The 25,693-nt window shown below is 35.9% G+C and overlaps 2 protein-coding genes across 2 annotated transcripts in view; both read right to left on the reverse strand.

The window, feature by feature from the left end:
- Positions 1-1,862: 1,862 nt before the first annotated feature.
- LOC128995229 (twinfilin) lies at positions 1,863-12,421 on the reverse strand. Its single transcript, XM_054420175.1, has 7 exons — positions 12,211-12,421; positions 10,084-10,161; positions 9,641-9,752; positions 8,925-9,090; positions 4,389-4,764; positions 2,993-3,114; positions 1,863-2,098 (listed from the first exon to the last, which is right to left on the reverse strand). The coding sequence occupies exons 1-7, from the start codon at positions 12,233-12,235 to the stop codon at positions 1,952-1,954; spliced, it is 1,026 nt and encodes a 341-aa protein (XP_054276150.1). The 5' UTR covers positions 12,236-12,421; the 3' UTR covers positions 1,863-1,951.
- Positions 12,422-14,899: 2,478 nt separating this feature from the next.
- Positions 14,900-25,693, reverse strand: part of LOC128994549 (rapamycin-insensitive companion of mTOR) — a 40,207-nt gene continuing 29,413 nt past the window's right edge. The window contains exons 30-35 of the mRNA XM_054419172.1: positions 22,443-22,628; positions 20,078-20,191; positions 18,916-19,042; positions 18,122-18,260; positions 17,026-17,110; positions 14,900-16,185 (exon numbers count right to left, since the gene is read on the reverse strand). Of these exons, the coding sequence (XP_054275147.1) occupies positions 15,053-16,185; positions 17,026-17,110; positions 18,122-18,260; positions 18,916-19,042; positions 20,078-20,191; positions 22,443-22,628 (1,784 nt within the window). The 3' untranslated portion in view covers positions 14,900-15,052. The remainder of the gene's footprint in view (positions 16,186-17,025; positions 17,111-18,121; positions 18,261-18,915; positions 19,043-20,077; positions 20,192-22,442; positions 22,629-25,693) is intronic.

Here is a 25,693-nt window from a genome sequence, read left to right on the forward strand (position 1 = left end):
CCAATCAAACACATTTCCAACCAAAGGTAGATAAACACAAAAATATATAAAACATAAACATATTACTCATATTAGTTTAGTAGTTAGTATGTCCAGAGGGCACGCCGATTCAGATTTTTGGTGGCACGAATGGCACTTGCATTTAAATTCAAATAAGTAGCCATAGTGGCTGCCGGTAGCCGGTAGCCGAACCCACGTGCGGCACCTGCTTACCAGAATTAAATCTTCATTCTAGTTTAAGATTCCAATTCAGATAGTGCTCGTACGCATAAATTAAGTTGGTTTTATAGTTAAATATTTTATTTTTCATCCTTACCTTAAGGTATTCTTAAACACTCTTAAGGAAAAAATCTTTCTTTATGTAGGGGTTCCTTACAAAATGACTTTCAATTTTAGTAATTAGTTTCGGGCTCCATTCAACAATGTAAAAAGAACCGTGATCAATTATTTCTAGCTATAGGAAAAGAGATATATAATATCATGAACACCATTTTCATTGGCTGGCTTTCCTTACATACATTCACCACTGACGCACGGCCACGGCGCCACAACCGTCTGGTCCAGTGGCAGTGGGAAGCTGCAAGGAGTGTCTACTAAAGAATTTTTTTTTTTTAATTTCTCTTGCTCTTATCCTTATCACTACTAAAAGAATTTACCTGTATTGTTTTTAACTGGACAGCAAAACCCGTAGGCCCAAAGAGTGTGGGAATAACCCACATCACGGCCAACAATTAAAGAATAAGGTAAGAGTCAACCCCATCAGCTGATCTGACGACAAGCAGAACTGTAGTCAGACACCTGCGACACTAGCGCTACTGCCGGGAAACGAGGAATGGACCGGCCTGCAGGTTTGTCTTGGCGGAACCGTGATATGGAAAGGAGCTAGGAGCTAAGTTGTCTTCGTTTGGTAAAGTACCGTAGCCATAATGTATTATTAGTTAATTAATCTTTGGGGGATAAAGGGGTTAGGGGGAATCGTATCTTTTCTAAATTAGGCCAAGTTCAACCAACAATAAATTAACTGACGTAACTAAATTAAACTTTGCAATTATCGATATCATGTTTAGGGCAAGTTGCTGCAGGCGTGTCACAACGGCGAGGAGTAGTTAGAATAAAATAAAACGTAGTTAATCTATTTATTTGAGACCTATCAAAGCTGGCTTACGCTGAGCAGGGTTTTCGTGAGTGCTATGGGGAAGTGGAATCAGCACGTTTTTCATTAAGTGTGGATCTGGCTGGGTTTATTCCAGTCACGACCACACAACAGTGAAAGGAGCGCAAGTCGGACATATCCGCAAAGAAACTGACAGATCATCCTCCATAGTAAATTCAAAATTGATAGCCCATTTAGAAAGGCATTACAAAAAATGTTTGCGAGTGGTAATAAGTGGTTTTGTTACACACCTGTTATTTATATTAGTGCACCTGTTGCTCGAATTCAAGCAATTGCAAAGTATTACAGGTGTTATTTCAAAACGAATAACAGTCATAAATTCCGATGACTTAAAAGAGTCAACTTAAAGATTGTAATCTCTTGTGTGTATCATGTGTTTACTATGAACAGCTGTAATTAATACAAATTATTCATCCGGTTAAGTAAACAAAATATTTCTTCATAAGAAATACATTGGGATTTTGATGGCCTGTGGGGCAAAGCCCGAGGACTTTTATTACAGGAAATGTTGAAAGGGGGCGTCTACACAAACAATACTTCATTTTGACACACCGTTTGTAAAAATTCGTCCATTATCAACGGAGGAGTAGTGTTTCGTAGAAATCGCCTTCACTTATTATACATAAGGATTTAATATTTATCACCGACTACTCAGGAATTTCAATACCAATAAAATGTAATAGCCAAAAAGAATCAAAATAAAATGTATTGAATATAAAACAATATTTTAAAATAATAAATATGAATTGTATAACATAAGAAATAAATACTGGGAAGCTACTGTTGCGTCTTGGTAAGTCTGCGGGCTCCGCGCCCAGGCGGTCCCTTAGGTTTCTCAAATTTGGGTCGGTGAAGGTTAACCTTTGGATGAAGCTCGTCCTGGAGGTAATCTTCAGTCAATTCCGCTCCCGAATCAATTTCAAGCTGAAAGAGTAAAAAAGGGGTACACACTTTTACCTACAACGGTTTTTAAAAGTAGCCGTTTCAGACTTAGAATTAGAATACTTAGAAACTGAGAATTGAAAAGTTTCTCATAACAGCATTGTTTACTTTCATAACAGCATAGTTTTACCCATAACAACACAGGTTAACACAGGTCATAACCAATGAGGTTCAAGGATTGAGAGAAAAGAAATAAAACTGTAAATATTCTAACTTTAACTAATCAGCTGTTCAGGTCAATTTAATTGTTGATTGGTGCTGGCTGCAATTAGTGTTTATGTACAATGTTTTGTTGCATCGGTCAGTGACAATAAGAGGTTATAAACAAAAACATAACCTCTCTTAGAAGTTATGAGGAGTAATTTTTAAAAATTAAAACACTGTCGTAGGAAAGTAGTGTACGCAACTCGCGTAAATAGTGTTAACAACACGAGTAGAAGTTTTTATCTCTACGCAATCGTTACGTACTACAATAACATATCCTTTGTAAGATTATGAGTGAGAGATGGGTGTTGAATAAAAAGATAACCTCATAAACGACTAATACTAGCAGGTTAGTTTTCAGCCACAATTGTTTACTGGGACCAATAGAATTTGCACTAGACGCAAGCTACAATGCTAGGCACGTTTTAAGTGTAGCATTTAATGTTTCCTCTGTATCTTACTTCTCTATGTAACGGCTCAATGATCAGGGATGACTGTATTTTTTAACTACTTTGAACCATATAAAGCTACCGACTTTATTCGGAATTGATCTGGCAAGCTTAGCCTATCTCATAAGACCAGGACTTAAACCACTCAGCTAAACCCAGCGATACTATTAAACCAGCCATGTCTAATTCAACATGACAAGATGATGTAAGTGATCAATCTTACCTTTTTTTCAACCCTCAGACCAATGCTGTTTTCAATGTAGTCTAGCAGGGGAGCTTTGCAGCTAGAGTAGAGCATTCTCTCCTTGATACTGCACGAATAACCTGGCATTGAATAGATGAACACTGCAAACAAATAAAGTCCGTGCAAACATAGTTGACCACTTAAAATAGACATTTTATTTGTATGTATTTTGTTTTGTGATGTTATGGGATGGAGATACAGTTTTAAAATTGCTTAGGCATTTGAGTGTTTGAGTTACAATAAACATCCAAAATAAAATAGTAGGAGATACAAATGAGGTTCAATTCTGCTAATAGATGGCACTGGAGTCTATACAAAATATTGTAGAAGAAGCTCCTGTCAAGAAAACAAAAATTTAAATACACAGGTGTCCCATTAAGTAAACAGCCAAACTTCGGGAAATAGTTCAGGTTCTATATGTCAAAATAAAGCGAAAATCAAGAATAGTATTTTTCCCAAAATAGCTTCGTTAACCAGATATCCGCCATTTGTATTTTTCACACATTTTTATCTTTATATTGTTCCAAGCCATCGTTATGAAACTTTGTATGTAGGTTGGTAGAAGCGACCCATGGAAGGAAAAATGTTATCTTGATCCAATTCAATTAGATCTTTTTTAACTTGGTGTCGTTCGATAGGAAGATTTAAATGCTAAATAAGTGTTCTTGAATTTTTTTTCATAAAACCAACCATTTTTTTGTAATTTAAGCTAAACATATTTAGATTGTCCGCCATTTGGAAATTTTGAATTGGATCAAGATAATATTTTTAACATGGGTCTGTTTTACCAACATAGGCCTACCTACCAAGTTTCATAAATACCTGTCAAAACAATCTTAAGATAAAAATGTAGGCTATATGTGAGAAATACAAAACCGCGAATATCTGGTAAACAATGAGATTTTGGGAAAAAATGTATTAATAATTTAATCAATAGTTTAATGTTTACATGACAATGTAAGGGACAGTCTTACAAATAAATAGGGTAACAGCAATAAATATTTGACCACCAAGAGCCTACAGTATATAGAGGCTTTGGAGAGGATCAGGATGATAGCCAAGAGTCTACTTATAGCCAGGTGCCATTCAGGTGTTATGCTATACTTAACATATTCTTTTTGTTAACTTACAGGCAATAATGTAAACTTCAACGCATGCAATGCGTAATCCTTTGGAAATTGGCCTGTGGGGTAGAGACCGAAGATGGTGGATCGATGAGTCGTAAATCATTGATGAGATAGAGACAGATGGTAGATGGCGGTGGAAAGGGAACTGTGAAGAGGTAAAAGATAGAAAAGCGTAGTCCACCTAGAGATAGTAATAACCAAAATGTAAGATTATACAGCATAAAAATAGGCCTACTCAATGAACTTACCATTAGATTCCAAGTATTCACAGTCATGCGTGTGTTTGAAGCAGTATAGGTGGTATCTCGCCGTGTCCGTAGGCACCAGACTTGGCAATTTGGCTACACTCACCGTATCACTCTTGACCAACAATATCTTCTCATTTTCTATGTCTATCTTGAGCTGAACGTAATCACATTTCCGACTGGCTAGATCGCGTATTGCACTAACTGCGGCCGGGTGAAGAGGGAAGGCTACTCCTCCTAGGGTCTGCGTACGAGAGTCGATGCTGACGTCGGTCAAGTCCTGGCTCAGGCTTGCCAACTCTTCTTCTCTCGACGTCAGGGGAGCCGGTGACTTAGCAGCCTGCCTCGTTTTCTTCAGTCCAGAGAGCGTAACATCAGTCTGAAACAGCAACTCCAAAAAATAGTTGCAAATCAGGTATTACTTTTTGGTAATATTGAGTTTGAATTGAAACTAAACTATTACGTGGAAATAAGTTATAACAACACATTATAAAGAACAGGGAAATCTCTAAAGGATGTTTTCTGTTTTTAGTTTTAGAGATGGCAGTGGTGTTGCACAATTCAGTTGAAATTAATTCAATTTGAATGAATTAACCCATTCCTGACTGAGTTATTTGTCTAGTAGCATGCAGTTAGAACTGAGTTAAAATGGGCCAATGGGCAGTGTTTTAGTAAAAAATCCATAAAAATTGTAATTTATGAAATAAATGGCTAACACTTGTGTTTAAATTGATCTACATAAAATTTCCTTTTATGTGACACTAATTTCCAATCAAAAAATTTTTATCGCAATTTTAAAAATATATATGGATTTTATATATATTTATAAAAAAATATATTTTATGAAAGCATACCTAAAAAAAGTATTTTTAATTTTTTTTTCAATCAATTTCTTGGCCAAATTCATAAATAGTATTCAATTCCTTACACAAAAAACTTTATTTGGTTTGTTTATATATAAAATCCTTCATTTTATAGCTGTTTTTGTAAAACTCTGCAATCAACAAAATAGGCCTGAATAGGCCTAATAGAAGCTTTTCACAAAAATTGCATGTGTACTAAGTTATGGTGTTGTGAGTATTGAAATAAATGGTAAATTATATTCTTAGCATGATTATATTAATTTTTAACTATAAAATGGGTAAAATTAGTTGTCAGGGAAATTTTAGGGAATTTCAGGGAAATTTCCCGGAATTTCAGGGAATTTCCCCGGAATTTCAGGGAAATTTTAGGAAATTTCAGGGGAAAAAAGTTTCGTTCCAAATATCATTGTGGGTACTCAAAGTGTTGGGGTTTTCATTCTCAATATGATTATATTATAATTATTCTTACCACCGGACAATTACCAAGCATATTATAACCAAAAACGTGATTCGTCGAATACTCAAGAAAACCTTATAGCCTAATATAATAAATATAAGATTGATCACTTACTTTTTTTGCTTATTTGTGAGCTCCAGACCTCTCTGCCACAATATTATATACAGTTTTACACTATTTACACACTATTTACACTCTATTTACAACTTTTTTCGGGGTTTCAAAAGTTTGTTTGGGTGTGAAACACCTCGAAACATGTTTCTAAGTGCAGAGGCACAAGGCACTTCCTGCACTCGTAAACGGTTTCACTTCTCCTGCCTTGAGCACTACATACTCTACACTTCCTTGAAGGCCTTTGCTTAGAAGTGGGCAAAATCTTCCTTATAAAATGACCCCAATGCCTGGCCTGTAACCGCAGTGGTGATTCAGCTGCAACCGATGGCCTTCCCCCTACTGGTCTGTTAGTTAGATTGACACTTTCCAAAATCTGTTCAGCCAAATTTATCCTAAATTTTGACATAGTAGACTTTTTCTTTGTTACAATCTCATGAATCACTCGGGCATTGTTCAATGTAACATCGAAAAGATAAAAAAACAATTTCTTGTACCCTTTCATGCACTTGCGCATCACTGGGAAGCATGAGAGTCGTTGGTCTTGTTTGTCCACACCGTTCATATTGTTATTGTAGTTTATCACAACATTTGGTTTGAGTTGTGGTTGAGGATTTGGACGTCTTCTCTCTCGTTGTGGAATGACTTCCTCATATTCCGGTCGGGTATGGATGGTTGATAGCATGGCTACATCCTTTCTGTCCTTCCACTTTAGGGCTAAGATTTTCTTAGTGTGCAAAAAGGTAAGTTCACCTAATTGGAGCTGTCTGTTTTTTATTTCTTTTGGAAAGTTTGTTCTATCAGACCTCACAACTCCTACAGCGTACGTATGCCTGTTCAAAAGCTCTAAAAAGAGTTTAGGTGAACTATACCAGTTGTCTAAGTATAAAACCCGGCCTTCATCCAACAGATCTGCACAAATTTCTAATACAATTTTTTCACTAAGTAAAAAAGATTTCTCCGGGGTTGCAGCATTTTCTGTCAGATTTTCGCCAACCTCAAGATTTTCTCCATTTTCAGGATCATCTACATTCTCCTCATTTTCTTCTTGGGGCTGTATATCTGTCTCTTTGCCAGTATAAATTTTGAAGTCATAACAATAGCCAGTTTTAGAGTCATTCAACTTGTATATCTTTATACCAAACCTGGCTCGTTTTGATGGGTTGAACTGTATATAGCTCAGTCTGCCTCGAAATTTTATTAGGCTTTCATCAACACAAATTTCTTTCTGAGGAGTAAATACTTTCTTATAGGATGCAATCAACTTCTCAATAATAGGCCTAATTTTTCTTAGTTTGTCATTAGGGTCCACAGAAGATGAGAAATGTAAAAAACGAGAGATAGTTTTGAATCGGTCTCGTGACATCGTTTCGCCAAAAATAGGTTGATGCAAAACCCTTCTCGTCGACCAGTTGTCATGGATATTAGCTTTCACATTTTGTGCCATGAGTACCACTAAAGCAAAATAGGCTTTTAGTTCATCAATGGTCAAATCTACCCATTTCACATTAGGCATGCCCTCATCTAGGTATTTGTGAGCATTCCTGTTTGTTTCGTCACATACCTGTTCCCAAAAATTATTTCCCAAAAACTGATCTAGCACATCCAGTTCATTGCTCTTGTCTGTCAGTTGTCTAGATATAACAGGATTTATCCCGTGTTTCCCTGTAAAAGGAATATTTTCTACCTCATTTTCACCCTCAAACCAGTCCCAGGGCTTTGGTTTTGTTTTGCGTTTTCGAGGCCTAGGCCTACGAACGGGTTCATTACGGTTCACACGGTTACGTCTGCGAATAGGTTCACGCCTAGGTCTACGCCTATTACGACCAGGATTCAGAGCTCGATTTTCAATATTTACATTATTTGGAATATTTACATTATTTGGAATATTTACATTATTTTCAATATTTACATTGTCACTTTCTTCAACATTCGGTAAATCAACGTCATATTCATCAAGAGTAGGATTCAAGGTTGCTAGGTTAGCCGAACTACAACATGGCAGACTAGACACACTTGGAACACTTACGTCTTCATCACTGATAATTCGTTCGTCCTCTTCATCACCACTCACTTCACAACCACTTTCCGCTAAAATATCATCAACAAACTGAGCAAAACGATCACTTTGTAAGAATAAATCATCGCGACGAAACGCCATAGCAACAACAAAACGAACCGCTGTTGCACAACTAAGGTTAGAATACAACGTCATGACAACAAATCAATAATACAACAAAAAAAACATTACAGGCTACCAGCAGACAACGCATAGAGTATAAAAACAAAGTATAGTAGTGAATAAAACATAGTGGATGGTTATTGATCGTTTTTAATCATGAGAACAAAATATAATAATGCATTATGCGTGAGGACGGGCGCTGCCCGTCTTTAGTCTTTCGTAACCTGGCGCGCTAGGACGGGCGCCGCCCGTCTTTAGGCGGGAATGGGTTAAGTGCTTATGACTCCGTTCCTAAATCAGTTTCCATTTACACACTAAGTGATTGCCTGAGCTGTAGTCATTCATATAGGCTACATTTGTAAACAATGTAAACTGGTTCATTTTGATTCCTAAAGAGATTATTCTAGTAATGAAAATAAGCAGAAAGTGAGAGATGGGAGGGGAGGAGATGAATGGGGGAAAGGGAGAAATAGTAAGTAGGACAAATCATAGATGGCCTAGAGTACAAAGGTGTGAATGAACTAAATTATATTGGTTCTGAAGCACAGCAAATAATAAGAGACTGCACACTCGCACTGGTAAATTTCAATAATTCAAACTAAGTGTACAATACTGGTTTATTTATACAGTTTGTTTACAGACATATTACTTTTTATTGTGAGTAGGTCTACAAGGATTAACTGCCCGACAAAACTAATTATCATTTTACTGGTTTGATTAAACTCTATATCTGCAAACCAAATGCATTGAATATGCTTTATGTAAGGATAAAGCCATAGTACTGGTTCAAACTAGGTAACTCATGAGCGTTCCTCGAGACAGAAAAAGTGTAAACTAGTATAATGAGTCAGTTTAAAACTCAATTTTTTGGACCATAGACGACTCAAGATGAATCAAAATTCAGGACATTGGCAAAAGATGCTTACATGAACAGTCGCATGGACTTCTTCCTTGATTTGTCCGCTGCCGAACTCCTGCTTCAGCGTGGCTTTGGTCGAAGCATACAACATCTTTTGTCTCACAGGCGAGTCGTCCGGTGACCAGCTGATCAACAACCAATCAAACCCTCCCGTTTCGTTCTTGCTGTCTAGCCTACAAATTTGATCAATTTTAAGAAACAACTAGGCCTACAGTACCTATACACGTGATATTTTCACTTTTCTGTTGGATATACCTAGATGTTGAACTAAGGGACTAAAAAACACTAAAAGTTGCAATTTGGAAAGCACAACTTTATTAACACAAGGTTTGCATAATGCTAGAAGTGTCTTTAATAATTGCTGCATATTGTTAATAGGCATAATCATTACTGTGGACCAAGGCACACGATATAAAAGACTTACTTCAAGTAGCTTAAATAACTGTGGTTCAAATCTTAGGTATGCGTACAAAATATCTGGTCTGGTGAGCAGCTCATAAAGAGTTAACCTGTCTGAGGCATTGTGTTACTTTTTGTTTAATTTTAACATATATGTTCTAAAAATGTTTTAAAATAATTTGGGGGTTTTTGTGTGTTCATAGGATGAGGGAAACCCCTCTCATCCCCTTTGGATGAGGATATAGAGTAGTTAAATGAAAATTGAGATTAGGCTACATGATTAGCCTACTGTTAAGAAGCAACGTTTGTGTGAGTTTATCCTACCTGTAGAGTACATAGCACGGCTGCTCCTCTTGGACCAAATGAGGAACACTCAAGTCATAATCAGTCTCCCAGCTTCCCTCTGCGTTTCTGTGGTCCGACAGAACCAGCTCCTCTGAAATAAAAGTTGAACACAGATGAAACACAGGCCAATAACAAAGCCTAAGGTTAGTTTTACAAATGAGGAATTTTGTTTGAAATAATTTTTTAAAATAGCATAAGTTACTTTGGTTACTAAAATACATCAAAGCGCAAACTGTTCCTGTTATGGTTCTTGTTTTTAAATTTCTGGATCCCATACAAAACTAGATAATAGGCCTAATTAAATCCAACTGAAGAACAGTCCTAATAAAAAAATGCATAAATAAAAAAACATAAGTTAAGTGAACATAAATTTGAAAAATAGGATTAACTTAAATAGTGTAAAAAATTTAAGTTCATCTTACCATTATCAATTGAAACCTTAAATGCTCTGATTTTTCCATCACGGCAGTTGCCAAAGAAGCGAAGTAGTGCTTCATTTGCTGGAAAACATAGGTAGGCCTAATTTAATTTTTATTTTTTTAACATGAATAATGTACACTACATTTAATATTTCAGATAAGAAAGGTAGGTAGCCTATGTTGTTCTACGGATTGAAAAAAAACCAATATCTCTTACTTGAACTCAATCACTCCACCTTTGACTAAGTTTTGGGCAGATCTAAAAACATAATTTGACAAGAGACATGACATTTATCCACGCATAATGAGGGATTTTACAAAGATTTGGATTTTAGTTAGCTATCAATGATATCACTGGTAAAATAACGGTAATTGATGTTCAACATGGTTTTGTAGAGGGCGTTCCACAACAACTGCTGTTTTATCCTTGGCTTCCAGAATAACCGACACCTTTGAATGTGGGAACTCGCTGGCTCTCACCCTCTGTGATTTGAGTCGTGCGTTTGATTGCGTGCCACACGTCATTCTGCTCAGCAAGCTAAAATCATATGGGGTTCAAGGCACCACGCTACAAACAATCTCCAGTTATCTAACTAATAGGAGGCAAATTGTATCCCTGGAGGGAGCAAATTCGGCCAGTAAAGAAATCTCCTACGGTGTTCCCCAGGGCTCTGTCCTAGGGCCTCTCCTTTTCCTGATATTAATTAATCACCTAGGTATAGACGGGCAGGCATTTCTATTTGCTAATGACACAATATTGGTGACGGAAGGTAGATGTGTTGAACGGGTGAAGAGGGAGGCAAGTGCATTGCTGGAGACAACAATGGAGTGGTTCGCTTCAAACAAGTTAAAATTAAACGAGGACAAGACCCAACTCCTGATCTGCACTCTTGGGAGACAAATTGCTGCTGAAGAGAATCAACCAGTAAAGCTGCTTGGTTTCTGGCTTGACCAGAAATTGAACTGGGATCACAACAACACACTATAGCAAAAAACAACACTATAGCCCAGATCTGCACCAAATTGTCTAGAGTTATCTTCCTCCTCAGAAAGCTATGTCATGTGGTCACTGAGCAGTACCTTGTTACTGTTTACTACTCTCTGTTCCACAGCCATTTTTTGTACGGTATACTCCTTTGGGGTCACGCTCCCGCATGCTGTAGATTGTTGATACTCCAAAAGGAGGCGTTGAGAGTGATAACCTCTACTGAAATAACAGGCAAAAAGATTTTACTCATAGTCCTATCTTTCAACGTCTCGGCATCCTGACTGATTATGGACAATATGTACTCAACTGTCTGATACACATATGCCAGAACATCTCTATGTAACCTATGAAAGAAGACAGGATATACATTAGCATAACATCAGGAACGCTAGAAATCTCGACACTCCTCAAGGCAGACTGTCAAAATCCCTGAATAGCTTCCCAGTGACCGCAATTAAACTCTTCAATAGTCTGCCTGAAGAAGTCAGAAGTATGGATGTGGCTGGGTTTAAAAAATCAGTGAAGGAAAAACTTCAAAGTAGGCCTAGACCTATCTACTCATTCAAAGAATTAGATGACGTGCCACTTTTTTTAACTCGCTGCCATCTCAGTTCAGTTTTTAAATTAGCCTAAATTTGAAGCAGTCCATCCGGAATCCCGGTCAGAGACGAAGCCTTGAAGTATTCAAGTAAGTTAAAATTAACTTAGAATGATTAGGGCAAGCCCAGATAATTTTTTTCATACGCAAGCCCTGTGGAAAAGAATGACACTTAGTTTCAGTAGGTACTGGTAAACGTTATGTCAAGATTCAGCAGTAAACATACCAGTAAACATAGGCACTGACATTAAGTATACTGAAACTATCACACTTAACTTAGTAGTACGGAAGACGCTTTAAAAAGTAAAAGACGGATTAAATCTACACTGTACCATTTACAGCAGACCTTAAGTTGGCCTTAGTTGCTTGTGTGCATACAAGCCTAGGCCCCTAGATGCAGGCTAGGGCTTTTTAGGTATAACCTTAAAATGTCAATTAGGCATCAAAAGAAAATCCTTATAGGACTAATTCTACATAGGTACCGTAATTTAAAAAAAATGTAAACTGCCAAGCAGAAGCTTATGCTGCAAAATAACAATTTTACCTCTGATGCCCGTTTGATGAGACATTTATCCGATGGGTAGGCTACCAAAACGTACTAACAGTTGGATATAGGCTATTTTTTCCTGATCTATTTTACTTTTTCATGAGATACAAAACCAAGTATGTATTCGATCTCTTTCAGACACAACCAAGCACCAACATAAAATTGTAGCTAGTATGTTATAAATTACTAGAAGAATACTAAAAAATATATATCTTTCTTTGATCAAATAGGTTATGTTGGCTTTTGTTTTCTGTAATATTGGAATTTCTGCTTTGTTTGCTTGAAGTTGGCAATGTTTTTGACATGCAACCCTGTAACTTTTTGATTGCATGATCGTTCGTAGGTTATTATTAAATGCAATTTTTGTTTTTTAAAGATTTCTTAAATATTAAACAAATTTACAGTGTCTAGAATAAATATTTTGCGTTTGCATACTTAATATATATTTAAATAATGCATTTAACCATACTTGTAAAAAACAAACTACTGTCATTTTATAAAAATGTAATAATAATAACTTTCTATGATGGAAATTGGGGGGGGGGGCTTTAGTCACTATAGCCCTTTAAACCGCGACTGTAGTAAATATTGTCACAATTTATCAAGTATTTTTGCAAGGCTTGTCGATGGGCAGTTGATTGTTCCCCACAAATTTTTAATTTCTTCCCCTATACCATAGTATTGGAGAAAGTATTGTTTTCAACAAAACTTTCGAGTTTGAGTTGGGTCCTCCTATGGACCCAAAACAGTGGGTTTCAAAGTGACTTCTGTATGTGTAGAGATCTACAAACCACGCCTGTTTTCCAATGTTGATGAAATTTGATATGTAGGTACTAATCCATGGTATCTCCAGGTTTTTTTCATTTTTTGAAATTTTGATTTTTAATGGTGTTTTTTTTTTTTATAAAAACCAATCAAATATTTTTATGGATTTTTAAAAAAATGGGCCAAACTATTTTAATAAAATTTTAGTATGTTATAAGTTAGTCCTAATCTGAAGAAATCCATACAAATCCCATTTCCGTAAAAATTGCGGTTCCAAAAGTTATTGCAACTTATTTTATTTTCCCATAAAATAATAGAGAATTCAAATTTTCTCAAAAACTGCCTAAACAATTTTGATAAAATTGTAGTATGTTATAGCCATTTAAATTCTAAACAAAATTGTATAACTCCAATAGCTGGAAAAATTACGGCTCAAAAATGATTGAAGCTTATGTTATTTCACCATAAAATAACGGAAAATCAGATTGAAATAAAGCCAGTCTTGATTAAAATTAGTATGTAATGGTTTTTGTAATTCTAAACAAAACAGTGCTACCCCCATTAGTAAATTAATGTGATTTTCCCTACAAAATTATCATAGTTACTCTCACTGCTCACCCATGATAGAGGTTGTTGACAGGCTAATGGGAGAAAGTATGTGTCAGATTGCTGATACCATTTATTTTGTTAAGTTTTTTACTTATTGTTCTAAACTAAACAAAAAAGTAAATTGAACAGATTGTAAAATAAATTCAGTTAAAAAAAAAATGCTTTTACATGGTTTCTGGACCACTTTACAACACATAATTTTATCACTCAGCCATGCTTCATCCATTCAGCTTTGAACATGAATAATTATTGAAGTATATGTGTAGCAGTCTAAACAGCTACTATAATGTGTATCTGATTTATTCTTATTAATTATTCTGTGACCGTAAATTTTTTCTGAACACAGTTTTTGAGTTTGGCTTAGTGGAGGAGTTGGGATGAAAATTCTAACAATGAATACAAAACCATATTCATTGATTCTAAACATACTTCCAGTATATGCTTATACCTAATCAGTCATTTGAATATCAAATTTTTACCTGACAAAATTAATGAAAATCTAATGAAAAATGGATTGGCTTTACTATTTTCATATGTTAAAAACTCTACTTGAAAAAGCTTTAAAACATTAGTAGCTAGCAAACATGATAATATAGTATACTTCATAACAAGAGTAGAAAGTGAGTCATTACATATTTGAGACCATGTTTGAAGTGTGAGATTTATCGAGCACTTTAAATGGTCGAGAATATGTATAGGACCCACTTTCACTCGTGTTTTGAACCAACAATGTTACTTTCAAACAATAGACAGCTGTTGAAAATATGATGTTTCACAGGCTGTAAACACATAATGAAAACAGCTCAACTCATAGTAGTAGTATAGTGAAAAATATTTTTGTTAAGAAAAATTAGTTTAAAATTAAATGAAACTGTAAAATGAAAGACAACGTATTTAAAACCAATTTATTACATACATGGTTAAAAACTGTACAGTTTATTTTAAATAAAATGTAGTAAAACAATGAAAATAAACTTAAACATCTTTGGTCTAATCACTATTATAACTTACACAAAAATTATGCTACATTCTTAAAACACCTTCTAGGATTCCTAGTACAGTAGTTCTTGGTATGCAAATGCTGAAGGAATATATATTGTACTACATACATTCAACATTTTACAAATAAAACATAATATAGCTCAAATGAAATAAAATGTTGAAATATAAAATACTGTTTGGGTCTTTGAACTCAACTAACACAATCTTTGTCGCTCTAAACACAGAAAACGTACTACTATAACCCAGAATGCCAACCGCATGGTAAAAAGCATTAAGCGTTTTGAGAGAGCTGCGGTTGGCATTCTGGGTTATAGTAGTACGTTTTCTGTGCTCTAAATAGCAAAAAAATCTTGTAAACATAAAACAATGAGCCTGTTAGTAGTTAATCTTTCTTCAGATGTGAATTAGACATACTTTTTCATTAGCCTATGTAAAATTTTCCTCTTCAAAACAAAAGTTTGATTCAATTGGGTGTTTTTGACATAGCTTTCTTCCGCTGTCTTCCTAACCCAGAGGGAGGTTTCCCAGGACTTGAAGAGGAATCTGATGTTTTTAGTTTTATATTCTTTGTGGGTCCTTTTGACGTGGATGTTCCATCATTTGATATATCGTGAGTTTTATCTTGTATTTTAGCAACATCATTTTTAATTATAGTTGACTCATTTTTCAACTCATTGTTAACCTTTGGTGAAACACTCCCACTTTTTTTATTTAGGTTTTCTGGGGTTTGTCCAGTGGATTGTTCTGTAGAACCCCTTGTGGGATTGTCTGTTTTTATAGGAACACTTGACGTTTTTGAGTTAATCTTCTTTCCTTTTTTCATTGCCAAGGGTGATTTAAGATTTCGTGATGCGGATGATTCTTGTGGGGAGGAAGATGGATTTGAGGATTTACTACTGGTTTTATCACCTTTGGATTTCTCGCTGGATTTGTTTAAGGAATCACTTTGGATTTTTGATGTGTTACCCATGGAAGTTGTTTGACCTTCCGTTTGACTATCCAAATACTGAAATTCCTGTTCACCAACTCTCTCTGGGACTTTCACAGTAACAGGTAGCAAAACCACCACTGTTTCACTCGCTGCAGCACCATCAACACTTGGTCGACTTTCTTCACTTTCAACTTTCTCTTCCGCCTGAACAGCAATTTTAACAACTAGGCCTACTTCTGCCCCTGATTCATCTAGGTGACTTGATTTGGTTTCAAGCATCCCCTGACTTTTGGTAATAGAATCGGCTACTTTTGAGACAAAACTTTCATCCAGTTTCATGCTTTTTACTTCCACATCTTTCTCTGAAGTGGACAAAAAGTTAGACTCAGGTGATGTGTTTGCATTGAAGAACTCTTTGCGGAGTTGCTGCGAGCTCCGAGACACTGTGAGATGAGTGTGGTCCTCTAGTGGGGTGACGCTGCCCCTCCCTCCCTCCCCACTCAGCCGACACACATCACTGCTCTCACTGCGTGCGTCACTCTCTGGGATAACCTCCAGCTCACCCGACCGAGGTTCCGGGTCAAACCCGTTCATCTTCGGACCCGAAGTCTTCCAGTTGTTTGTTTCTGCAATTGTGTAGTCTTCGTTAGAAGATATTTCTGAACCTGAAAACATAACACATTTCATGAATTTTAAAACAAACCTTTAATTTGTGTTCCTGTGATGAGTAATTTAATCACTTAAGCTACAACTGACAACTGTTTTATATGTTGAATTAGAAACGTTTAACTTAACTTCCTGAATGTTATCTACAGGTTAGTAAAATGAGAAGAATAAACCAAGCAAATAAAGTGTGTCATTGCCGCACTAAGCTTTAGCTGAGTGTGGCCATACATTTTGAGAGCGGCAATGACTGTTTGTGCAAAGATTTTTCTTGCCACAATAATAAATTTATCATAACACACAGGTTCACTTTTTATATAAAATGTTATTTAGGTAATGTTTGCTTTATTTTAGCTTACCGAATAATAGTGTTTTATGGAACCGCCAACAATGAAATCAGCTGATTTAATGGGCGGTAATTAAATATTTGTGCACTGTTTACAGGTGTGACAATGTGACCATTTCTATGCAGAGGTAGGACAAAAATCATATTTCTATCTATCATAAAAGTTCAATTCTAATAACATAAACAAATGATTGCATAATCTAAAATTTCTGTTGTTTGGCCTGTTAGCTGATAAGCTGATGACCTTTGAGCGATCAGCTGATTTGGAGCCCCGCAATCATTACCTGTGTAGTCACATATGTCCAAAAGGGTTAAACAGTCATGATTTAAAAAAAAAAAAAAAAACTAAAGCATACAATTTAATATCTGCCGAGTGATTGTATAACCCATTTTCAACTTCCAAGATATAGGTGTACATAAAAATAAATGACTACTTCATAGAGTTTAATTAAATCGTTATCTCACACACACAAACACACACACCCATTAGACTTACCTAGTGACACCTTATCACCGCAGACACCTTCATCATTATCAGCGTTGTTTTGATTATTCAGCAAATTGTTTGGCTCTTCATATATCTAAAAGAAGAGTAAAATTATTTCAGTGCTTCTTCAATATACACTTAAAATCATTTTGTAATACAACTATGCTTTACAATTCCAACAAACTGATGCAATGGTTTAAAAACCTTTGGAAATAGAGTTGCCTAAGTAACACTACAGAGAATTAAGGTACAGAGGAAAAATTAAATGGTACACTTAAGTTGGAGCTGATGTTTACGACAAATTCCAAAAACAGCCCCCTCACCCTCATGTACTACAGCGCTTATGGTGGAGGAAGACCCTGTGCTCTGTGCGGTAGGAATTTCAGCATATTTCCTAATAATTTTTAGGAATTCGCCGCTATGCCTCTTCCTTGCTTGCCACAAGTATATTTCCGGCACATCATACTAGAGCTGAAAGCGCACGATCGTCCCATTAGCAAGATTCCTCTGTACCTTACTTCTCTGTGGTAACACACTGCACACAGAACTTGGTAGCACAAGCACATAATGAAAAAAAAAATGCTCAATACAATAGTTACCTCCAGAGTAAAAAACATTAATGTACAGCTTTTAACAGTGGGAGTTCTTCAATACAAAAAGTTCTCACATGATAAACATATTCGTTTTTCTGTTTTCAAGAAAGGCAGACAAAAATACAGCTTGAGGTGGGATTTGAACCATCAGGACGACGCAATATCATACATTTACAAGTGACTGGTGACTGGCAGGATTCATACCCAGGCCTTGGACAGTAAGCCTTTGCTATATCCACTATACAAGCTCCATTGTGAGATTTTTGAGAACTAAGTTAAGTTGGAATAGTATGCGTATAATGACAGCCATCATATCAACAATTTACATACTTTTTTTGTTTATTCAAGCCAGTGGAATTTTTACTGTTTTTTAGGTAAGGGAACAATCTAAATCAATTTTGACACATGAATGTTTGACATTGAAAAGGTAAGATTTCAGCTCGACACACACTAACCATTGTGCCTGCTTTGGTGAACTAGATCAAAATAGGATAAGAGCAATTTTCATCTACCTCTGAAAAAGGAGCGTCAAGGAAGAGCTCTTGTAGAAATCTCCTGGCATACACACGGAGAGAGGTGGAAGCCATAACAGCGCAAACATCCGAGTAAACACAGATGTCGTTGAAGATATCACTGTACACTTGCTTCAGCCTGGAAACATAGTGAATAGATCAGATATTATTAATACTGTATTATTATTTTGAAAAACCAACACATGTTACAGATTAAGTGTGTGATCTTGATAAATTGACTCTTTGATCCAAGTAGATTTTTTCTCAGTTGTGATTGTGTGATGACCATTAAACCAACATGACACAAGATATTAATACAGTAGACTTCCTCTTATCCGGACACATTTTAACCGGACTTCGCTCGGCGGAAATAACATCTCTTTAACCGGACAATTTTTATCAGCGCATCGGTTTAACCGGACTAGATTGGCAGGAAGTGGGTGGTACTGAAACGTCTGTTCTCATGGGAAAGATTTGAAGCCAGTGATCACGTGTCTAAATACAATGCTCTCCTAAATTTAAGTCAAATATGTATACAGTATGCATTTAAACGGTCCGTTTTAACGAGCTTTTGGGGACGTCGGTTTAACCGGAAAAACCATTATCCAGACTGGCCTCAGTCCCGAGGAGTCCGGATAAGAGGGAGTCTACTGTATCAGCAATCAGCATCGACTACCATGTCCATGAATCGGTGGTATCGAGAACCGACACATCCCTACAATTAAGTATTATAAATCCTGTGTAGGGCCTGTGTGTTTACTCTCACAAGTCTCGTAATTTACTAAGCCACCTACTGTAACAGAGCCTGTTTGCAGCTCTTGTAGAGTATAGGATTGCAGAGTTGTTCAGCAAGTCGCAGTATTTCCTTCCTCACCATTGATCGACTCTTGAAGCTCTCTCCTAGAGACCTCTGTGCTACACCTGTCGAACATGGACAAATGTTGAAATTTCATAGTGATGTTAGCCTCCGGATTGCCAAATAATAATAAAAAGGTTTACCTGCTATTAGGCAATCCATTCAATTGCAGTAGCAACTAGTTTCGGACCCTATTTGGATCCATCATTCGGTACAAGGACGTTTCCTTTCCTCATATGAAGAGCATCGCATTTAACACACATAAATAAACATTTAAAACGACACGATACGAACACGAAGAAAAAAACATTTATGGTAACTGATCAGTTATAACAGACGATGTTAACCTGGTGATTGAGTTCAGACTGCGGGAGGACCACCCCAATTTACAACCTTGCTCAGACTTTGGAAAAGTTTGAAGGCAAGTAAGTTGAACCAGTAAAGAAAATAGGTAAACAACATCGATAAGCTAAAGTTAAACAGTAAAATGTAAATCTACAACATTGTTGCCGAAGTTGTAGTGTAATTTAAATGATTTTCGAAGAATAGAGACTATCCTAAGTGATCACAGATATTCTATTGTCAAAGGTTATTCTGTTGTCAAAGATTATGACTTTTTCCCAAAGACGATTCCTGAGAGAGTAACTGGTATCTCATACAAGTACTAAGAACGTGCAGAGTGAGCTTAACAAGTATATTTTTTATTTGATTTTTTTTTAGATTTTTTAAAACTCTAAAAAGCCATATTGTAATTTCATTAAAAATATACAAGCTAATACGTGTAATACCAAAATATCCTGAAAATACTTTTTAACATAAATTCTAAAAATGGCTTTTGGATAACCCCTTTATTTCTCTTAATGAACTTTTTGATATGCCCTGTATTAATTTTTAAGTGAAGTAAATAAATTGTAAAAAATATACTGTTACTGTAGTTAAAAATAGTATTCACTTCCATTATTCTGTGTAAATCCCACATTTCATCAATTATTGCCAATATTTCATAATGACTATGTCAGTCTCTCTCTCTGACTGTATTGTATTCGACTTTGTCAATGCGAATTGTTTTACGAAAATAAAAAGATAATTATTATACATACTTGTGATGTCGGTGCTGGAACTGTCGACACTTGTGATGCCCTCCAGCCCCACTTTGTTGTGCCATTGGAGCACCACTGGGCTCTCTCCCTCCCCTCCATAACTGCTCTCCGTCTCTGCACCAACACAACGTTCAGTTTCAGTTATTGCTTGGATATTAATGTTTCACTGCATTCATTTAATTTTTTTCTAACATAATTCCAGTGTTGGGAAGTAGCGCGCTACAAGTAGCGACGCTACAGTAGAGCGCTACTTTTTTTGTAGCGTTAGCTGTAGCTACGCTACTTTTTAAGATTTTGTAGCTTTAGCTGTAGCTAGCTACATTTTTAAAGTAGTTGTAGCGGAATTTTAGCTACTTTTCTCGCTACATTAACATTGTTTGAGATAGTGATTTTTATCATAACCTCAACCTTACGTGAAACCTTTCAAACTGAGATTTTCAAAAAATTAGGCCTACTTTCTTGGCTTCATACAGCTGGTTGCAGCCGTTTCATTCCCTATACACCTTTGTGTGGACATGGAGGCCATTAAATGAGTGCTATCCACATTTTTGGCTCTCATTTCCTTAATTTACTACTCTATGATTACTGTCAGATTAAATAAAATCGCTAGATGCAGACGACTTTTAAACGTTACCGGTGGGCGGTGACAAGAGAAGCTATTGAATGCTTGCAAGTGATTGACAGGGAAATTAGTAATCAATTTAGTTTCTTTATTATATCGATAGTGTTTCAACTTGGGTTTTAATGGAAACCAACACTAAACCTTAAAATAATGAGAAAGCTGGTCTATCAACCTTTGCTTCAGCTGTTGATTGTGGTTCATCATCACAAGCCCTTCCTTGGTTAGATTACGAAGATTTTTCAAAGGTTTACTAAATTAACAAAGAAGAAATTACCTGATGTGATTTAAGATATGCCTAGACTAAATGATAATTGTAACGAAAAATCTCCATATAACATGAAACTTACAATGAAAAAATAGCATAGTTTGCTCCTGCTAACACCTCTTGTATAGGACTATTCCTAGGCTATGCTATGGTTTAAGACGAATACAGAGTTCCAAGTTCAATTATTAGGAATATATCTGTTTAGTCCTTGCAAGAACAAGCCTACTATAGCCAACTTGTTACATAGCCAAGTAGGCCTATATGTTATTTTTACTTTACAAATTTCCACATGTTTAAATTAAAAGCCGATTTTAGGATAAGTTGCTGAATACTGTTTTCTGTACCAACTAGGTTGAAGCACAATTTGCAATTTGCCCTATGCATAATGACAATAAAGGACGATTTCTTGACATTGAAAAGTGTTATTCATAGAACAAGTAACTTATCACTATGGTTAAAAGTTGTAAAAATGTCGTTTTTAACATTAAAAGTTAAGAAAGGCAAAAAACTTCAATTTCAGTAGGCTAACTTAGGCTCTGTAACACCAACAAGTATTTTTAAATAATCGTTTTACAGTTTTATTGGTCTTAATTGTTTATACAAGACATCTATAAATGAATCTATATTAAAGAAATAAAATGAGCTTTTAAAATATAGTTTGGTTGTAGGCCTACCTATGTCCTTTGAACTTAATGAAATTTACATATAAGATGCTTAAAAATAATGCAATATTTGAAAATAAGTACTAAATATGATGGGAAACCCAACTATTTGGTTCTGTTGTTTTAATGTTAGGTATATAATGCCAACAAATTAAATACAATCTAGGAATAATTTGTTTTCCAAGTAATGTTAGACACAATCATTGACTATATATACCTGTAGGTATACAGGCCTAATAGTCAATGATACAATACTGACATTTTTTGTTTAAATGTTTGTTCAATAAAAATGTAGTTGCAATTAATTTTACATTTACCTAATGTGCGTGGAATAAAAAGTAACGTCTTTGGAAAAGTAGCTAAAATTGTAGCTGTAGCTACATTTCATTGTAGCTGTAGTTGTAGCTAGCTACTTTTTCGGAACTGTAGCTGTAGCTGTAGCTAAGCTACTTTTTTGGAAATGTAGCAGTAGTTGTAGCTAGCTACATTTTAAAAGTAGCTTCCCCAACACTGCATAATTCTATACTTTAAGATCTTTGACACTAAACAAATATATATTAGGGAGATACACAATAAAAGGCCGTGAAACACAACACGGATGTATACTTTAATACACTTTAGAACTGCTTTAGAGAGTAAGTTGAAGAGATATGAGCTAGTAGGCCATAATACACTTTTCCTAAAACTTTTACTTGAACTAAAGACTTCTAAAAGAGATAGATTTATAACAAAACACCATGTAATGATTTTTAAGTATTCTTCACCCGGATATCTAAACAATTACACAACATTCCGACACCAAAACCACCCACTCACCTGTACGAGTCCTATGCTGTGAACTGGCTGACACCTTGCGCCATCGCGGCTGTTGTGTTTGGGCCACACGACTCACGGCGCACAACAGACAGGTGGCTCGCTCGTGACGCCGACGCCGTGGCACGCACTTGGTGGCTCTCTCCCCCTCCGTGTCAGTCTCACTATCACACGAGCTCACATCCATCCCTTGGAAATAATTTTTTTTTACTGATAATTAGACAGGGTGTCTACCAGGTGATCAAACTGAATTTCAGTTACTATAGGAGGGAGGGACATAAAAACACATAAACACACTCTTTGGTACCGATAAGACAACAGTTTCCAGGTACTTAAACATGAGATAAAAACACAGTTACAATATTTGGCGCTATATAGATTTGAGCTGGTTGCCTGTTCCAAAAATACGCTCTCTGATTCTTGTTTAATTATTGCCTGCAGCAAGGTGCAAAACAAAAGACAGGTCTGGAGGACTTTATTTCAGTTCAACTAAAAAGTTGCCTTGTGAAATGTTTTCCTACCTTAAAACTCCTTGGTTGACAATGCTGTGCCAGTAAAAATATTCCAATTTTTTCAGTATAGTGTAAAATGTTTGTGTCTGGACTAGTTTCCATACCTGAACAAAAATCTCAAAAAATTATGCACTAGTGCTCTAAGAACTCAGTCTGTTACTTCTTTGATTTAGGCTATGTTGTTATTCTTTTAACTACTGACAATCCCCTATTATTATATTGAGATAATGTTGTTAGTATACAGGGTGTAAATTAAGTCTGGCACACATTTTTTATCTTTTTTTCTATAGTAGATAGAAGAAATCAATTTGCGGGAATGATTAATAACAAATGTTAGGCACTTTTTACAAATTTTGAAAATAAAAATTCCCTTAAGGGCAAGGGGGGGTGGGGGGTAACTAAAAATTTTCAAATGACAACCCCCATCTTGTGACCCCTCATTTTAAAGGTCATTGGAAGACAAATCCAAAGATGTGTCTAAAAAATTTTTTTTTGCACCCTATCCAAGATGGCGGTTTAAAATGTACTTAGGGTTCAATGGGTAAATTAGGTATGGCACACATTTCTTATCTTTTTTACTCTTTGTAGATAGAAGGAATTAATTTGCGGGACTGAGTAAGAACAAATGTTTGACACTTTTTCATAATTTTGAAAAAAAATCTTGTGACCACTCATTTTCAAGGTATTTGGAAGACAAATTTAACGATGTGTCTGAAAAATTTTTTTTTGCATCCTGTCCAAGATGGCGGCTTTAAATGTGCTTGGGGTTAAACGGGTGGGGTCTGGAACACAATTTTATCTTTTTTGCCATTAATAGATAGAACTTATCCACTCGTGGGACTGAGCCAAAATTAGGCACCTTTTTATTTATTTGAAAAAATCCCCTAATGGTAAGGGGGGGGGGGCAACTAAAAATTTTCAAATGACAACCCCCATCTTGTGACCTCTCATTTTAAAGGTATTTGAGAGACCAATTTAACAATGTGTCTAAAAATGTTTTTTAAGCACCCTGTCCAATATGACGGCTTAAAATGTGCTTAGGGTTGAACAAGTAAATTACGTCTGAAACACATTTTTATTTTTTTTTTACCAAAAATAAAGTTATAATAGATTTGATAGTTTATATCAGAAAAACTTGGACAATAGGACGAACTGCAATAAACAAACTTATGTAGCTCTTATCACTTAGTAAATAAATCTGATAATTGAGATTCCAGGTTTGGACGTTGCACTCACTTGGAATTCCTATCCTCTTTCTTAAGACTGCAGGCTAATCAGGTAACAATCTTATCAGTTTTTCCTTATTCCCCTTCAGTCTGTGTAGGTAGTTTCTTTGGAGTAGTCGTAAGTACATCTTTTATTATTTTTATTTAACATGGCGTTGTTAACAACAAAACAGAAGATAGAAATACTTGTCATTGTTGGCTATGGAGATAAAAAACGGACTCAACTTGAAGCGTGTGATATTTTTAACAACTTGTACCCTGATCGCCAAATTAATCGAGCTACAGTATCTAAGATATGTAATAAGTTTGCTGAAACGGGGGATGTTGCAAGTAAACCAAGAAGTGGTAGGCCAAAATCTGTACTCACTGAAGAAACTAGACTGAATATACTTCTTAGCGTTGAAGAAAATCATCACACATCGACACGTAGGATTGGAAATGACTTTGGGATAAGTCACATGTCGGTCCACAAAGCCCTTAAAGCCGAGAAGTTTCATCCTTTTAAGGTTCAGTTAATACATGAATTGAACGAGGACGATTTTGACCGCAGGATTGAATTCTGTGAACTCATGATGCAACGGTGTACTTTGGATCCAATGTTCAAAAATAGAATTGTATTTTCAGATGAGGCTTCATTTAGTCTTCATGGTCACGTGAACAGACAAAACTATAGGTATTGGTCTCCTGAAAATCCTCATTGGGCTCAAGAATGCCATACTCAAAATCCCCAAAAAGTCAATGTTTGGGCAGGCATTGTCGGGACCAAATTAATAGGGCCATTCGTGATCGAAGGAAATCTAAACGGAAACCGTTATCTGGAGTTACTGCGAGAGTCGATAGTACCTGCCATTGCCCATGAGTTTCCTCCGGAAGACGAAGAAAATGTTGTCAACGAGAACATTTGGTTTCAGCAAGATGGCGCACCACCTCACTATAATGCTGAAGTCCGAAATTACTTGGACGAAGTTTTTCCAGATCGTTGGATAGGGAGGCGGGGAGCTATTGAATGGCCTGCCAGATCACCCGACTTGACGCCGTTAGACTACTTTTTGTGGGGCCACCTAAAAAGTAGAGTATTTGTTAACCGCCCAGAAAACATCCAGGATCTCACAGCAAGAATAATAATGGAAGCACGATCTATTAATGAAGAAACGCTGTCCAGGGTGGTAAACGAATTTTACAATCGGTTGGGGCTCTGTCAAGTTTCTCTTGGGCATCAGTTTGAGCATTTGTGAATATTAACAAGTACGTAAAGTTGATTATTGCAATTACATTTATTATTTAGTTTAGGAATTCTATTAATTTTGATTGCTATTGTGTTTTTGTTGTTGTAGGGTTGTAGTATTATTGTAATTATTTGGTTTTCTATTTTATTGTATTGGTAATCAATTTTTACACTATCAAACATTAGAGTATAAAGGAAAAAAGGTGTTCCAGACTTAATTCACCCGTTCAACGCTAAATGCATTTTAAGCCACCATATTAGACAGGATGAAAAAAAAACATTTTCAGACAC

The sequence above is a fragment of the Macrosteles quadrilineatus genome, unplaced genomic scaffold (assembly GCF_028750875.1).
Source record: "Macrosteles quadrilineatus isolate MER2022 unplaced genomic scaffold, UCM_ALF_1.0 Scaffold_5__1_contigs__length_97177068, whole genome shotgun sequence".
Classification (NCBI taxonomy): Eukaryota; Metazoa; Arthropoda; class Insecta; order Hemiptera; family Cicadellidae; genus Macrosteles; species Macrosteles quadrilineatus.

Excerpts from the sequence above, each read along its gene's own strand:
- LOC128995229 (XM_054420175.1), bottom strand. The coding sequence starts at position 12,235 with ATGTCTCATCAAACGGGCATCAGAG. Across the intron at positions 10,162-12,210 it reads TCATCAAACGGGCATCAGAG|CAAATGAAGCACTACTTCGC; the intron begins GTAAAATTGTTA and ends TATGTTTTCCAG. Across the intron at positions 9,753-10,083 it reads TAAGGTTTCAATTGATAATG|AGGAGCTGGTTCTGTCGGAC; the intron begins GTAAGATGAACT and ends CTTTTATTTCAG.